This window comes from Phasianus colchicus, chromosome 9, assembly GCF_987193195.1.
Source record: "Phasianus colchicus chromosome 9, bPhaCol1.hap1.1, whole genome shotgun sequence".
In the NCBI taxonomy this organism is placed as follows: Eukaryota; Metazoa; Chordata; class Aves; order Galliformes; family Phasianidae; genus Phasianus; species Phasianus colchicus.
Genome location: NC_143444.1, coordinates 15280973 through 15296668, shown reverse-complemented (window position 1 = coordinate 15296668; position 15696 = coordinate 15280973). Strand labels below are relative to the sequence as shown.

General features: G+C 35.2%; 1 protein-coding gene across 3 annotated transcripts in view; it reads right to left on the bottom strand.

Moving 5' to 3' along the window:
• DPYD (dihydropyrimidine dehydrogenase) overlaps positions 1-15696 on the bottom strand; it is a 331601-nt gene that overhangs the window by 241804 nt on the left and 74101 nt on the right. For all 3 annotated transcript variants that reach the window (XM_090146313.1, XM_031614751.2, XM_090146314.1), the window contains exon 4: positions 370-457. In XM_090146313.1, the coding sequence (XP_090002439.1) occupies positions 370-457 (88 nt within the window). The remainder of the gene's footprint in view (positions 1-369; positions 458-15696) is intronic.

Below are 15696 nucleotides of genomic sequence, written 5' to 3'. Positions count from 1 at the left end.
ATAAAAACACCTTTAATGAAAGAAAAGTTTGTACCTGTAACAGCTCAGGTAAGAGCAAAGTTAAATTCTTATATTGTAATACTCCGTTTTTTTGAATACAAACACATTTGAAAACCACTGAAAGCAAAAACCTTCACAGCAAAATTGACACAAAGAAACTGATTTTCAGTATATGCTATCTCCATTGATACAGAACTGCCATAAAAGTAATTAAAAATTATATGACTTGAATTTTAAAGGATCTGTTGTAAGCACTTTATTTCATTTCTAAAACTTTACAAAGATAAACCTTGTAATACAATAGCACTAGCTGATCTGCAAGCAACTGCTGCTCTCTGCTTCTGTGTACTACTGCCAGTGTGATTTTACCTTGTTTGCAATGCTTGTGATGAATGACTTGATGTCCAGATTAGTTGGGCAACTCTTCTGACAGGGGGCATCTGCACACTTCAAGCATCTGCAGGAAAAAAAAGAAAATGTGTCACAGAGATATGGAATACCAATGCTGCCAACAGCATAAGGTTTTCAAGTGAGCGTGGTAGAAGATAAGCTGCAAATGAATAATACAGAGCATATTCATAAAATTTCCGTTTAAAAACTCAAAGTGTTACCTTGTTATTATTGAATTAATTTGCACACACATTAACTGCAAGAGTCCTACAGACAATACACACAAAGAAATGAAAAGTAAATTATAAAGAACAAACGAGATTGAAATACCTGCAGTGAAAAACTGGACTAACTTTGTCAATCACATACATTGCTTTTGTTTTTGTTTGTTGGCATGCTCTTTTTTCCTTTCGATTACAGGTGGAATAAGTAAAAAGGCATAGTCTGTTAACTAAAAGATTAATTAGCCTTTCATCTTCCTATTCGTTATCATCTAGATGGGTATTGCAGACACCATGGCACTAGCAATACTGTAGTTGAATTTGAAGGCAATTTTGGTAGCACTGCTTGATTTTCCTCCTAGATCTATTCATGAAAAAAAGGGTCCCAAAGGAGACATTTAAAGGCAAATAAGTCTGATGGATGGCAAAGGCTAGGAAATGTGGTAAAGCCAGACTTTAGGTTCAACAGCATGGCAGTTACTAGTTCAACTAGCCAGGATGTCAGAGGGCTCTAGCAGACAAGTACCAGCAGATTTAGCTGTGACTGTTACATGCACCGCTGCCCTGCACAACAAGCGTATGTTATAAATGCTTTACCCAGAAAAGACAGGCCAGTGGGAACCTCAAACTGTTTGTGTGCCCAGAGACTGAGCCAGGATGTTCTTAGCATTCCAAAGAGATGAAAATACAGAAAAGCACTAGGACTAGAAGCCAGGAAAACAGGAGTTATGCTAGAAAAAATATCTGACTTGATAAGGACTTGGATAATCATTTTGTCTATGTAGGCAGTAAGGAAATAAGAAGGGGAAAAAAATCACACACTTAAAAAAAAAAAAAAAGCAAAGATTAGGCAAAGATTTCATTATGACTTTTGGCTCTTCACTTTCCTGAATGTGGTTTCCTTTAAAAATGTAACAGCCCTGTACCCGAAGATCAAAAGAACTGCATTTAATATAAAATACATTTCTACAGACTATATATAGAAAAATCTCATGTCAAAACTGACTAGAATGGCACATAGCAGGATAAGCAGTACAGCAGTTACCAGTTGTGGCTATTAAGCATCTTTGTCGAATTGCATCTTTTTTGAATTTTGAGCTGGTTCACAAATAACAGCTGTTGAAAATGTCAGCTATTTAATAGAGAGCGGGGGAGGCAACTCCAACTTGAATGCTAGCTTTTGGGGAGGAGGGGAGAGGGCCATGAATATGCCAGTCCAGACTTTCTCTTATAATAATACCATCTTCCCATTCTCTGAGCACTCTGCAGACTAAAGTGCACCAGGCTGCCATTAATCCCACTTATCACCCTGACAGCTCTGTAATTACACTCCTGCTATAGCTAGGTACTGTAAGGTACTGTAGTCCTAATAAAACATCAAGCACTGTGCAAAATGCATGCTGGTGAGGTGTTTTATTAAACTTGGGGGGTTGATCATCAAGTGACATTCATGTTGACCTATTTTTCTATTTGACAATAAATTATGCTTTGACCATACCATAATAGATATTACAGAGTGCATTTGCTGTACCAAGGAGCAAAGGTACTGCATTCTAGTGAGCCAGGCAAAACGCGTAAATACAATTGTAGAATCATTCACCAGAAAGTTATTACACAAATTGCTGCAAGTGATTAATCCTTTCAAAAAAATCACAGACAAAATACCACGCTGAAGGGAATGTGGCAACAATTATAACGAGCTTCAATTCAACATGCACATTCCCATATAAAGAAACGTTAAAGATTACATTTCTTTACTTTTCTTTAACTGCCTTCCCATTCTATGAAATCTCCCTTTTCATTTTAAAAGGTTATTCCATAAGCATGTTTTTAGCTGAAAATAACATTAAGAATATATAAATTCTTTTTTTCTAAATCACCTACTAATTTCCACCAAATATAAATGAAGAGCTACATGCTTACCAAAAAAAGTTATTTTTTTATACAGTCATACTATTCTAGACTGCATAAAGATACAGAGCATTGGACAAAGCAAAATCTATGCTAATTTCTAAGAATAGTTATGTCAGCATTTGTTAGTACAAAAAGAAAAAATAGCTGTCAATTATCAGAGAACACCCTACTGTCAATTGCTTCACTTTCATAGAACAGAATCTCTTTCAGAAGAATATGAGCTATACTGAGTCTTAAAAGATACTGCAATCCCTTCTAGACTTCTGCAAGGTCTTTGATGTTGTCCTGCAACATATCCTTAACTCTAAATTGGAGAGATATGTATTTGAAGGGTGGATTATTCAGTGGATAAAGAATTGGTTGGATGGTCATAGGCAGGGAGTTGTGGTCAACAGCTCTATGTCTGTCTGGAGACCAGTCACAAGTCATGTCCCCTAAAGGTCAGTTCTGGGACCACCGCTCTTCAGTATCTCTATCAGCCAGATAGACAATGGGATCAAGTGCACTCTCAGCAAGTTTTTCAATGACACCAAGCTGAGTGATGCAGTTGACACAATAAGAAGGCAGCATACCATCCAAAGGAACCTGGACAAACTTGAAAAATGGGCCAATGGGAACCTAATGAGGTGCAAAAGGGCCATATCCGGGCAATCCCAGGCATGAATACAGACTGGGAAAAGAGCTTATAATAAGCATCCCTATGGAATAAAGGTGGAATGGCTTTAAACTAAAAGAGGTAAAGCTTAGTTTAAATATTAACAGGAAATTACTTAGAGGTGGGGAGCCTCTGGCACATGATGCCCAGAGAAGCTATGAATGCCTCATTCCTGGAGGAGTTCAAGTCCAGGTTGGATGGGGCTCCGGGCAGCCCTTGGCTGATGGCAACTCTGCCCATGCAGAGGGGCTGGAATGGGTTAAATCTTTAAGGTCCCTTACAACCCAAGCCATTCTTTGATTCTGCCACGTTTCATTTATTTCCATGCAAAAGGCAACACACTCCTTGTACCACTAAACCCAAGTTGAGAAACTCAAAGAAAATTAATATTCTTCACTTTTGAAAGCACTTACCCATTTGTTCAATTCATTCTTATTGAAAAATGCTAAATTAAATTAGATATAAAACTCCTAAAAGCACTATGCAAATGTTGTATGTTCTTATATTTATGCAAATATCACTATTTGGCAAAGCCATACAGACTTGCCCATGATTGTATCATGACAGAACTTTGTTTCCACAGATCTAAACTCAAAATTTACATCTCTTATTGAAAAGTGTTAGATTATACATGCATCTCCCCAGTGAACTTAACATCTTGGACTTCTTGCTTTCAAAAGTGTTGCAGCACTAAGGTTATTTAATATTTAAGGTGAGCATTCTTATAAATCTCTATCCGGAACGAAATGCCATATATGAGAGATACTTACGTAGTAGCCCAACATTATCAGCTATCAGGTTTGTACCTAACAATTTTGTCAGTGCAGAATTGGCACCAGAAATTGTGTCTTCACACACAAACTCATTCAATCCACCTCTAATAGCATAAAACAAACAAAACAACCCACAACAGCAACAAAAGGAACACCGAGAACAGTAGATTTCAAATGTCTAAAAGCAATAAAAGGAAAGAAGCATTTCAGAAGTAGTGATTTTTGTTTCAAAGCAATAAAAAAAAGAAAAAATGGAATAGACAAATAGACTGCAAATTTCTGGAACAAATACTACTCTTTGGGGAAGAAAAAAAGATGCAAGAGAACTATGAAATGTGTCTTGTATTAAAAAAAAAATGAAGAGAAAACAAATGAGGAAGGAAAAAATGAACTAATTTCTGTACCAAATTCTTTCCTCTGGGACATAATGACATCAGAAAATAGTTCTATATTTTAATTTACAGAGGGGAAAAAAAGAAGGAAACCATAGCCAAAGCTAATTTTTAGTTTGTTTTCATCTGTCTACTTGTTGAAACATTTCTAAGTATTTTATTTTAAAGACAGAATATCTGATCAGACTAGCCTTTAACATGTCTTTGCTTCTAAACAAAGGTGGGCAATTTAAGTATTTCATTACCTGAAACTGCAGCGAATAGTTATCTAACTAACTGGCAATAATACATACTATCTGAAGTACAGTCATGTTTGCTGAAAGGCCAGGGTGGAAACAAATATTCTGGAGTAATATTTAATAATTGCTGATAACCTGTCAAACCTTCACAAAAAAAATCCAACTAAATAACATATATTATGGCTACTGTTGGCAGACACTTAAAAGCATATTAAATCCTAACCCAATTATGTGAGTTCCAACAGGACAAACACTGATTTTGAAAAAGAGCTTCTAGCTCTATCTGAGGAAGTTTCTAAAACTTTAACTGCTGGTCAAGGAGATACAGAGATATTTAGTATATACATCCTTTGGTCGGCCAGTTCTAAGAGAATGGCAGAGGAGTTGACTCCACTTAACAAATCCGAGAGCAGTTCACATTCAGAGATTTGGACATATTAATTTAAGAGAGATGCTGGGATAAAGATCCATAAGGTTTTTCTACTGCAATGAAAAGAGGCTGGTAAGAGCCTACTTTTGTCTTACTTTGCATTTCACAGGGCACAGAAGAGCAGAAAGATTATAAAGCAGCAGGGAGATTTTGTTGTCAGGTAGAAATACTGAAACATAATAAAAATTGATGGCAAAGTTTGATGAGTACCAAAACAAATGAGACTTAGAGGAATTGTGTTCATTCAAAATCAAGAAGCAGAAAAAAAGACTAACATGTAACACTGAGAACTCCGCTGTGTATGTGCACTTTTAACAGTGAAGACAAAATGATCCCAGAGTCAACTGCAAGCACATAATTTTGCATAATGCCTCTAAATGGAAAGAGCATTAGAAACTGTACAAAAAAGCAGTTAACATAGACTGTACAAAGAAGTATTGTGGTTCTGGATATGAAACACTGGCATCCTGGAAAGACAGTGAGCCTTAAGGGACGGATGCACACAGGCAGTAAGATGCCACACCCATGGTTTGAAGCGATTTACTGGCTACCTAAAGACCAAGCAAGACAGAATTCATAAGGAAAACAACATATTAAAAGGAAATATATATAAGGAGGTACAGAACTTGGGAGGAGACTTACAGACTGCAAGAAAGAAGAATTGCAAGAAAATAATAGAAAAAGCAGCTTGTGTGCCTATGACTCCTGACACTTGCATTTCAACAATATATTTTTTTCATAAATAGAATAGCATATTTAGAAATACACAGCACACGGTGCCTGCCATGGCATAGGACTTAAAAATAAAAATATTCAGTATTACATAAATTGGTATTAAAAGTTCATATCTAAAGAAAGGGAAGGAAAGTTTCCCACATCATCATCGTCTCTTTGGCAACCCGTGGATTCTATGAGCTTTCTGCAGACTCACAGAAAAATGGAAAGACTTCTGTCTGCACATTAAGATGACCAGAAGCAAGAAATTTTAAAACAGGTAGTCCACACAATCAGAAACAGGTAAGATGTTGCTACTGGCAGCAGCAGGAGGTGTAAGGGAAGTACTCTCCATTGAAAGGACAAAATACTAGTTGAGAGTTAGCCTTGAGAGAAGAAAACCTCCTACCCAAGTACAGCATAATGGCACTTACAGACAAGGTTATTTTCAGATACATAAAAGACAGTGAATCGTATGGACATAGATTCCAAACCTTTCAATTCATCAATGACTCATCTTTCTTCCTTGGTCTCCACAGATGACTGTATTTTCTCATCTACTTTTGAATCTGTCTTGACAGCAGGAACCCTTCTCTCCTCATTATCCTGGCTGTCTTGTTTTCTGTATTCTTTTGCCTCCATTCATCTGAAACTTCTTCACTTCTGTTCTACAACTTTTTAATCATTGTTCACTACACCTTTATCTTAATGGATGATGCTAATAAAAAAAAGTATGATCCAGTATCTGACAATAGATGGCTCTGACAGTTAGAGAGCGCTTGCACCAGCTAGTTTGCATCTTCTGATTTCTTGATACTACTATTTCCATGTTACTTCTTAAAATCTGTGTTCCTTCAAGTCCCTGAAAGCAGCACTTTATTTGCCATCCTGAGCACTTGTGGTTCAGCCACACCTAGCCTTAGAAGTGTTTTAAACCAGTACATTTCCATTCACCACAATAGTGATCCCTTTCACATAGAAGACAGCTGTTACATGATGTTCAATATCCTTTTAATCCTCTATAGACCTTAGACAGAATGGGTTGACAGAACTGACAGCTTTTATTATAGCTTGCCCTGTACACAATAATCTTCTTTCACCTGGACTATTCTCCCAGAAGTGATGCTGACTTTTTGACTTATATCAAGGATTACCTCTAGTCTTTATAAGAGAGAAGAAATTATTTTTATGTGGCATGACTCTTATCCTGTGTAAGTTACCTTTTCAAAATACGAAACACTTTGTTTGTCTTAATGTCAATGAAACTCTTTTGGGTTCATGTCAGGAAAAATACAGTTCACAAGTTAAGTTACAGATATTCTCTCACAAAACACTTTCATTGCCTACATCCATCTTACCAGTGGCACCATACAACACATTGTTAACAACAGGAATTCAGATCTGACACTTATTTGTACTGAAAACTTTCAATACAAACATTTAATGAAAATAAGAATGTATATAAATAACCACTGAAAGTAACTGAAGTATAATGCATGCATTGGTAATTAAATAAAGTGTTCTCAATTCAAAACTATAAAGCCAGAAGAAACATTCATTCATTACAATGCCACAGAGATCTGAACAATTAGACCAACAGTGCTAATGCTGACCCATCTTACTATTTAGGCACATCAACAATTTCAGCACAGTTAAAGCAGAGACTTAAAGAAATTTTGTGAAGCAGTCGTCTTGGGAAAGGCAGAAACAGGATAAGCTAACATTATCATAAAGATCTGATCTCCAAATAATCTTTGACTCTTCTGTTGCCTTGCCAATGCAGAACTGATACCATGTTAAGACTGATTCTGGCCTCATCCACGGCACACTTCAGTGCTCTGCGCACAATGAATTCCCACCATTTCCAAAGACACAATGCTATTAGCAAATGGTAGGAATCATGGAAGAGGAAATAGGGTAAAAGACCAAGAAGATTTGCAGAGACTTTGCTGATGTTGTCATCTGAAGATTTGATCCTATGTTGAGCACAGTCTGAAGCAGACAAGAGCAGAAATTACTTCACTGAATTCTGTATTCAAAATAAGAGTTTCAGTTTGCCTTGTATCCACACTTGGAGAAAGATAAAACATTTTTCGCTAGCACTGCAATTCATAACTCCAGAAAAACTACATGTTCAGCCATATTTCCACCATGAACCTGATAGTTTCTTCCCACATAGGTATTCATCATCCCCAGTCAAACAGCTTTTCCTATTTTTTATTTTTTTATTTTTTAAACTGCTGGAGAATCCTCAGTAAAAACTCACTCCTGAAAGACAGTGAGCACTCTAATTCATTATCTGACTGCTTAACTGTTCTTTATTTTAATATGCTGTAGTCCCCAGTGGAACTCAGACCATTCATTTGCCTATAATTTAAACCCTTAAGGGATTTGTTAAACCAGCCTAGCACAAGACTTCCAGAAATGAATTCCCAGAGCCCAGTCTAGCAGAAACATCTCCGGCATCCTCACCCTTATTCTCACCTGAAAATTGAAACAGCTATATATTTGAGAATGACACACTGCTCCTCATGTCCATTTCCCGAGAGGATTCACTAATGTGGAAACTGCTAGGATTCAGGAGAAATTCTAAACCTTAATATTTTTGATAGAAATTGCATGTGTGCAACCACAGTCTTTCATTCTCGTCTGCAGATAAAGCTTTCTCACGTGACACCTCACTAAGTGACACAGGGTAATCATGCAGTTTTTTATTCTCATTTCCCAAACGTCATTTATATATTTTTTTATCCATAGAAAAAAAACATTCCTGTTTAAAATATACAAACATCTTAAAAATGTGGCATTTTCTTGCATGCTTTGCTGTTACAGAAAATATTTTTTTCCTCTCTACCTAACATTTCTTCAAAAAGTAAAAATTCAAAGCAAGGCTCCTCTTAGTGGATTAAACCTTCATGGCAGAAATCACATAAACTGCAGAGGTCAGCACAGAGCAAAAGAAGCCCTTTATAAGGTTACATAACAAATGTTGCATTCAAAATACCCTGAGTTTGAAGACAAGCAATATTTCACAGTATATAGTTTTGTCTGCTATAAGTAAATACTCTGGCTCATTAAGACTGAACAAATGGCACACGTGCTACATCAAGATTTTGCTCTAATCACCTTCACTGTGGAGAATTTTACAGTATTCACATTACGATGACAAACAAAAGAGCGTCAGGCACTCTTCAGGCTGTTGGCAATTACATGAAAGAAACAAAAAAAACATGAAGCTTTTAAATTGTTTTGTTTGTTTTTAACTGAAAACTGATGGAGGGAGCAGTGGTAATACGAAGGTTGACTTCCTATGAATTTGATAGGGCAAGCAGGTTTACAACCTGATGGAAAGGCTGATTCACAGAACCACCATTCTGCACATTTTCTCTCCTGTCGCAGACTGATTTGTAGAGAAACTCCTACATGCAGTCTACTTGATCAGGGCTATAAGATAGCTGTCCAATCTTTAATCCTCACCAACCAGAGTTACTGTAAAGTTACCCTGAACAGAAAGCTAGTTGTGATGACCTAACAGGTTTAGACTATCTTTACAATTTTTTTCCAGTGTCAAATAATGTCCTTTAAAAAGGGCAAATTTATGCCTGCTTATCAATCTGCAATTGAGGTTCTGCACGGAGGTAAGCAAACTTTATAGAATTTAAGAGTATACATATTTCAAGTTATTTAGTTTTACAAGAGTGACAAGTATCAAGTAATATTTTCCATATACATTAAATACTTTATTTTTTTAAACCATACCATCCAAAATTAGGGGAAATAAGAGTATTGTAGTTAAAATAACAGCACCCAAAGGATCTAAACAGGTGGGTATTATACACCAGCATTTTCAGATACAATTGCCTGAAAACACTTTAAATAGTTTGATTTCTAAAATTACCACAGATTTTAGAGGGAAATATATCAGAAAAGAAAACTCAATTTAGTGGCTAAATACAGAATAGGCACTGGCCGATTAGTGTCAAGCTTGAGTAGGTGTGAACTAGATCACAATCAGCTGATCTGCATTTACAACAGTTGCATAAACATTTGTTGCTTTAAGGAAAGGGAAAGAAAATTCTTCCACCTTAGGTTCTACCTTTACAACCTGAGCAGAAAGAATTTTCACACCCTCTTAAGATTATATAAAAGAAAACATTGGTCACATTTCCTCCCATGCCAAAGGTAAGGGCATGAGAATGAAGACATTTTCTGGAATGGTTTAGCACTCATTTTGGCAAATATTTAAGAGAAACACAGCTCAGAAAAAATTTAGGATGGCTTAATAAAAACGATCTGTTAATCCACCATTGGTTTGATATATCACTTGTTCTTGAGTATTGGGCATTATATCACCTTGTGAATTCTCAAATTGTTAGCCTTATGTCAAATACAACAATCCCAGGACTGCAAATGTAGTGCAACTGAAAAAGGGTACTTTTCCCATCTTGCAAAGGCACTGCATTTTCAAAAATCTGCTGGAAAGATTTAAATATTCTCCTCTGATAGCGTCTTTTGCTACAAATGAGAAGATGTCTGCCTTTAGGCAATTCTTTTACATAGTTATTTGAAAACAATTACAGAAAAACATTAAAATTGATTTATGTAAAAAGTACTCCTCAAAGATCCAAATAATATATTCCTCACACAGACAGCCGAGGAATCAGTATAAAATACAGCTTCTTTTCCACCTTTCCTTATTACCTGCTTTCTCTACACAAAAACACACAGTACTGATGATTAGCAAATTCATAACTGCTCCTACAACTTAAGCTGAGATGCTATGGTTTTAGCATTTCTGTTTTCTAATGCAGAAGCATTAAAGTTTCGGTGACTAGATCTGATAATTTCCAGTATCTTCATGCCTCAGGTTTTCAAGAATGCTGTTATACAGTCTGTGTTATCAACACAATCAAAAGCCTAATTTCCTTACCAGTCTGCCTTCTTTCATAGCAAGGGCTGCTGGTTGCTTTCTTACTGTATTTGAATGCCAAAAGAAGTGGATACGTACAGACTCATGCAGCTCCTATTAAACCTTTTTTGCAATAAGAATCCCAAGGCTCACAACCACACATTTTTATTTTATTTTTTTCCATCACTAGACAATCATCACTCCCTTTTGTCCTGAGCACTAATGTGGCTAAAAACCTTCTATGATTCCCTGGATTTCAGCTTTCACTATGAAGGAAGCCAATAGGTGAACCTTCTCAATGGTTACTTGTTTCAGTCCCTGGCATCCTGTCTCAGGAAAGTCAACAGACAAGCCTAATGTTCTCCTCCTCCTCCACTACTAGAACCCAATTGCATCAGAATGTGTTCAAATCTTGCATTAATGTAAGAATTTAGATGATGAGTGAGGCTGCAGCTTCACCAGATTACTTTCTCAATCAGGACATGTCTTGCTAGCAACTTCAAAAGCAGTTTGCTCACCTGCAGGAAGGCATCTTCATAACATCTTCTGGATTGTAAACAACAGTATTTTCTGTTAGAATTCCATTTCAGCTACCTTCCAGGTATATTTTGGGGTTATATTTTCTGTGAGAATGTGAATACAGTGGAATTCTTCAATCAAGATAGGTACATAAACTACCTGGTTCAAAACTCAGTTATGTAGTTCAATGAAGAACGCCAACATAAACTCAAAAAAAAATTGTTAAATTATTTATTGGTTGTGCCATTGATAAATATTTGGTTATGCAACAGGAAGCACTAGAAAAGGGAAGGATAAATTAGTGTAAATACACTTAGTCAATAGTAATTCAGTCAATAAAATTTGTTTTTCCTTTGCAAGCCTGGAAAAGCAGAAAGATACAGTTACTCTTTAATTACCCATTTCACTGTGGGCTTATAATGTACTGGGTGTGCATCATGACCAGTAATACATTCTCGGAAATAGACCCAACATGTTATTTTAAACACTTATCTGACTGAAGCAATTTTCTTCATAATCAGAAGACAGTATATTTTAGCAATCATTGTAGGTATTTCATTCTGGATAGGAATGGAGAACAATAAAAATCTTTTCTTCATAACTTCATTTTCATTACTAACTCCTATGAAGACCAGGAGATTTACAGAGAGAGGAGATGAATTTGACTGCTATCTTTCAAAGAGAAAAAAATCAAAAATCCTCAGATGTCATAAAACTAACAAGGATCAAATAAGAAACAGAAGATTGAAACAAAAAAGAAACAAAATTATTAACAAAATTTATTTGCATTTTTGAAAGATCTCTCCATAATCAATTTTGGTGATTTCTGTGTACTGAAATCCAAAGGAATTATCCTAATTTTTGTTTACAAAATCCACTACACAAAACTTAATCCACAGTTTTGAACAGAAGATAAAAATGGACATTAGATAAGGTAATATACCCCTCCAATTTTTTAGCAGAGGAAGCAGTGACACTGCTCCATCAATGTTCTACCATCTACAGTGCATGGTATTTACTAAAATACTTGAGTGTGTCTTCTAGGTTTCATAGTGCACTGCATGATGATGCACTGCCATCAACAATTAACACTGAACACCAAACATCAAAACAGATAAAGTACATTATGTTATGCATTATTCTTTTTTGTTTGTTCACTTGCTCATTTGTACAATTCAGTAATTCATAAAAGGGTCTTCCTATCATTAGTGTAAATTAGTAATTTTCTAGAATGTAATTAATTTTACACTTTACAGTGTTGCCTCTGTGAAGATAAAATACATCACAGTCAAATGAAATTCTAGGGTGATCATTCTGAACCTGAAATCAGCTCTACATTAAACTTTTAACTTATTTCTCAATATTAGCCTGATAGGTGTACAGTATTAACACCAGCAGTTTCCTGATTTTCAGGAAAATATAATATTATTATTTTTATTAATTTCTCCTGAGAGTGTCATCTATTCACATATTTTAAACTGAAGTCATTCCTACTCTAGGTGAATCCCATTACTTTCAGACCACTAAAATTTCATCTGTTCTACTCTTTCTCCAACACAGTCTTTCTATAGTTAAAGCCAAAGTCACTTACAGAAATAAATCTCTAGGATCAGTAGTTCCATCAAAGAATTTAAACTTCAAATTCCATTTTTTGATCCAGAAAAACTAATTCTTCAACGAGTACTTCACATCACTGATTTTTAAGAGCAATACTACAAATTCTGGAGGGATGGGTGCTATATTTAATGCATCTGTCTCATTAATAACAGAGTTCATAATACAAATATTACAAACAATAATGAATAATTCAAGCAACTTCCACCTATGAAAAGAAAAAAATCCAACTAGTTTTGAGATATTGTGATTTAATTTTTCCTTTCTAGATATTATGAATTCCATTATTTCCTACATACTTGCAATGCAAGCAAGGTAAATTACAAAATACACATCATCTTAACTGGAGTTAAAAATCAGTTCATTTGGTATCTGTGTGATAAATGCCCTCAAGTATTACACTTTCGATCTCAGCAGTTCATAACTGCTCATGCTACTGTGTCATAAATACATCATATTTAATAATTTACCATGACTATAAATGACAACTAAGGACTAAGGCACAGAACATTTTAGCAGCTTTCAGCAGTCTACACCTTGAAAATCTCTTGTATCCAAGCATCTTAGCTAATACCAGATCAATTTCTGGGTACTCCAATGGACCATTATGCTATATACTGTTTTCTTAATCAATTTAATAAAAGCCTTCTGACTTTTTTTTAAGCTACCATGGATCAACAGAAGAGCCTTCACTTTGCTGCCATGTGTAAGCAAAATCACGGTTGCAGTGAAGTTTCTAACTTCATTGTACCCTAAGGTGAAATTACAGCAATATTTTCTGCTCATTTTTACTCATGCTTGTTCTGGAGAGTGAAGGCGATTTAGCAGTTACCTTGATTTTAGAGGTAAATCACTGATCATAAGATTGATTGTTGAGTTTCAAATAAGCAGCCCTTACTGAGAGCATTAATGATGATTAAAAATAATGCATTTTTAGGCTACTGTTGAAGTTGGAGGCCAATTTTAAAGGAAGAATAACCTGTAAACAGAAGCAGTAATTTTAGAAGTCAGTGAAATTCAGAGTTCCTCAGTGACATTTTTAAAATATCTTTTGAGAAAAAGAATGCTGCTTTAATAAATAACATCAAGTAACATCAATTATTGTTTTTCATATCATATAATTGTGACCAGAGCACCAAAGTAAATATACTGATTTTAATGCCTGCATGCAAGCAAGCTGCATGCAGCTGTTAAACAACAAACAAATGTGGTTAATGACAAAAGAAAGCATCTTTCTAGTACAAAATCCTAGAGCATCGAATACACCATTTTTCAGATTTTACTAGAGATAGGTGTAGATAGACTCAACAATGAACATCATTGTAATGACAGATAACACACTTTCTATTTAGAGTGACAGAAGTGTTATGTGTGAAATACCTCATTAAAAGAAACTTTGGACAAGATTTTTTTCTAATAGTTCAGACAACTTTTATGACAACCACTGCTAAAATTCTCTGACAACTTAGAAGATGCACAAAATAGCTATCGGTATTAAAAGAAATTAGTTTATTATTTAGCATATTTCATTTTCAGAAAACTAAAAAGTCTTATTTCATGGACAAGAGGTTTATCTGCATTTTAAAATGTATGAAGCAGAAAGTACGTTTGAAATTACCAATAATGAGGAAAGACTAGACAGCTTTAAAATGTTCATAATATTCAGTTCACTCAATATTGTCTCCAGTGCATCTAACTACAACATTAATTATTGCAAAAAACAGTATGTTCACACACTAATGAGAAATCCTACAGATTAATTTTTAACGTATCTTTCCCTAAATGACTCTCTTATCAATTTGATCTCTTGGATCTAAAAATCAAAATAGCAATCATACACAAAGGTTCTCTATTCATTTCAAAAAGAAAATAAGGTGTAATTTAGCATGTACACATACTACATCATAACACTAAAGAGCAATTTTATTTTACATCTAATTCCGTTGGCTTTTTTTCCTTAAAATACCAGAAGGGTAACGAATGTTGACAGACTGCATTCAAAATATGCTGAACAAGAGACAGTGATTTGTACACTGTGATCACCACATGGAATAACATAATTTAACCCACTCAATATGTTACCAAATGTATCAGAAGCAGTATTAGCACAAAACTTTGTTTTTTGTTTTTGTTTTTTTTTTTAGTTAAATACGAAAAGAAACAAGGTATTCATATATTTATTAGAGAAACAAAAAGTCTTTTCCAATTGTATGGAACACTTTGAAGGTGTGCTCTGCATGGTAACATCTCGCTTTTTGTCTGAATTCCATGTTAGCTAATTTTCTACTCAATTTATAACACTTTATTACAACATACTACTGTTCTAACTGGTATTCATTGCACACTGCAATAAAAGAAATAAGGATCCTTCTCGTTGATAAAATAAGGTGTGATTGAAGACAGCAAGAATGTGCACATTTGTTTACAATAGAATGCACAAATCTAATGTTTTATTTGTATTGGGGCTGGCACAAATCACTTGCTAACAGAAGCATTAGTGCTATCCTGAGGCTGCAGTCTGCAAATAAACAACTTTGAAGAGAAACTATCCTGAAGGAAACCTCCACTTTCACATGTCATATAAAGCATCCATCTGTCTCATGCAAACTTAAAGAAGTGCGACTGTGCTATCTAGTAATTCTATTGAATAGCTTTGAAGGTGTTCAAGAAAAAGGGAGTTAGTAAGTAGCTAACAAATCCCTTCTAAGCAGACTTTTAAACTCAGTAAATTCGAAGTACCATTTCTAAATTAAACAAGCTATGGTATTTTCACAAAGAGAGGAACTGGAACACTCGACCTTTGAGTTTCCTTGTTTTCAGCCAATATGTTAACAAAAAGATCTTGACTGAGTTTACCCTAAGAATAACTAGAAAACAGCGTGCCCCAGAGAAGACTGCCCTATGCACGCCCCTAAGCCATCAGATG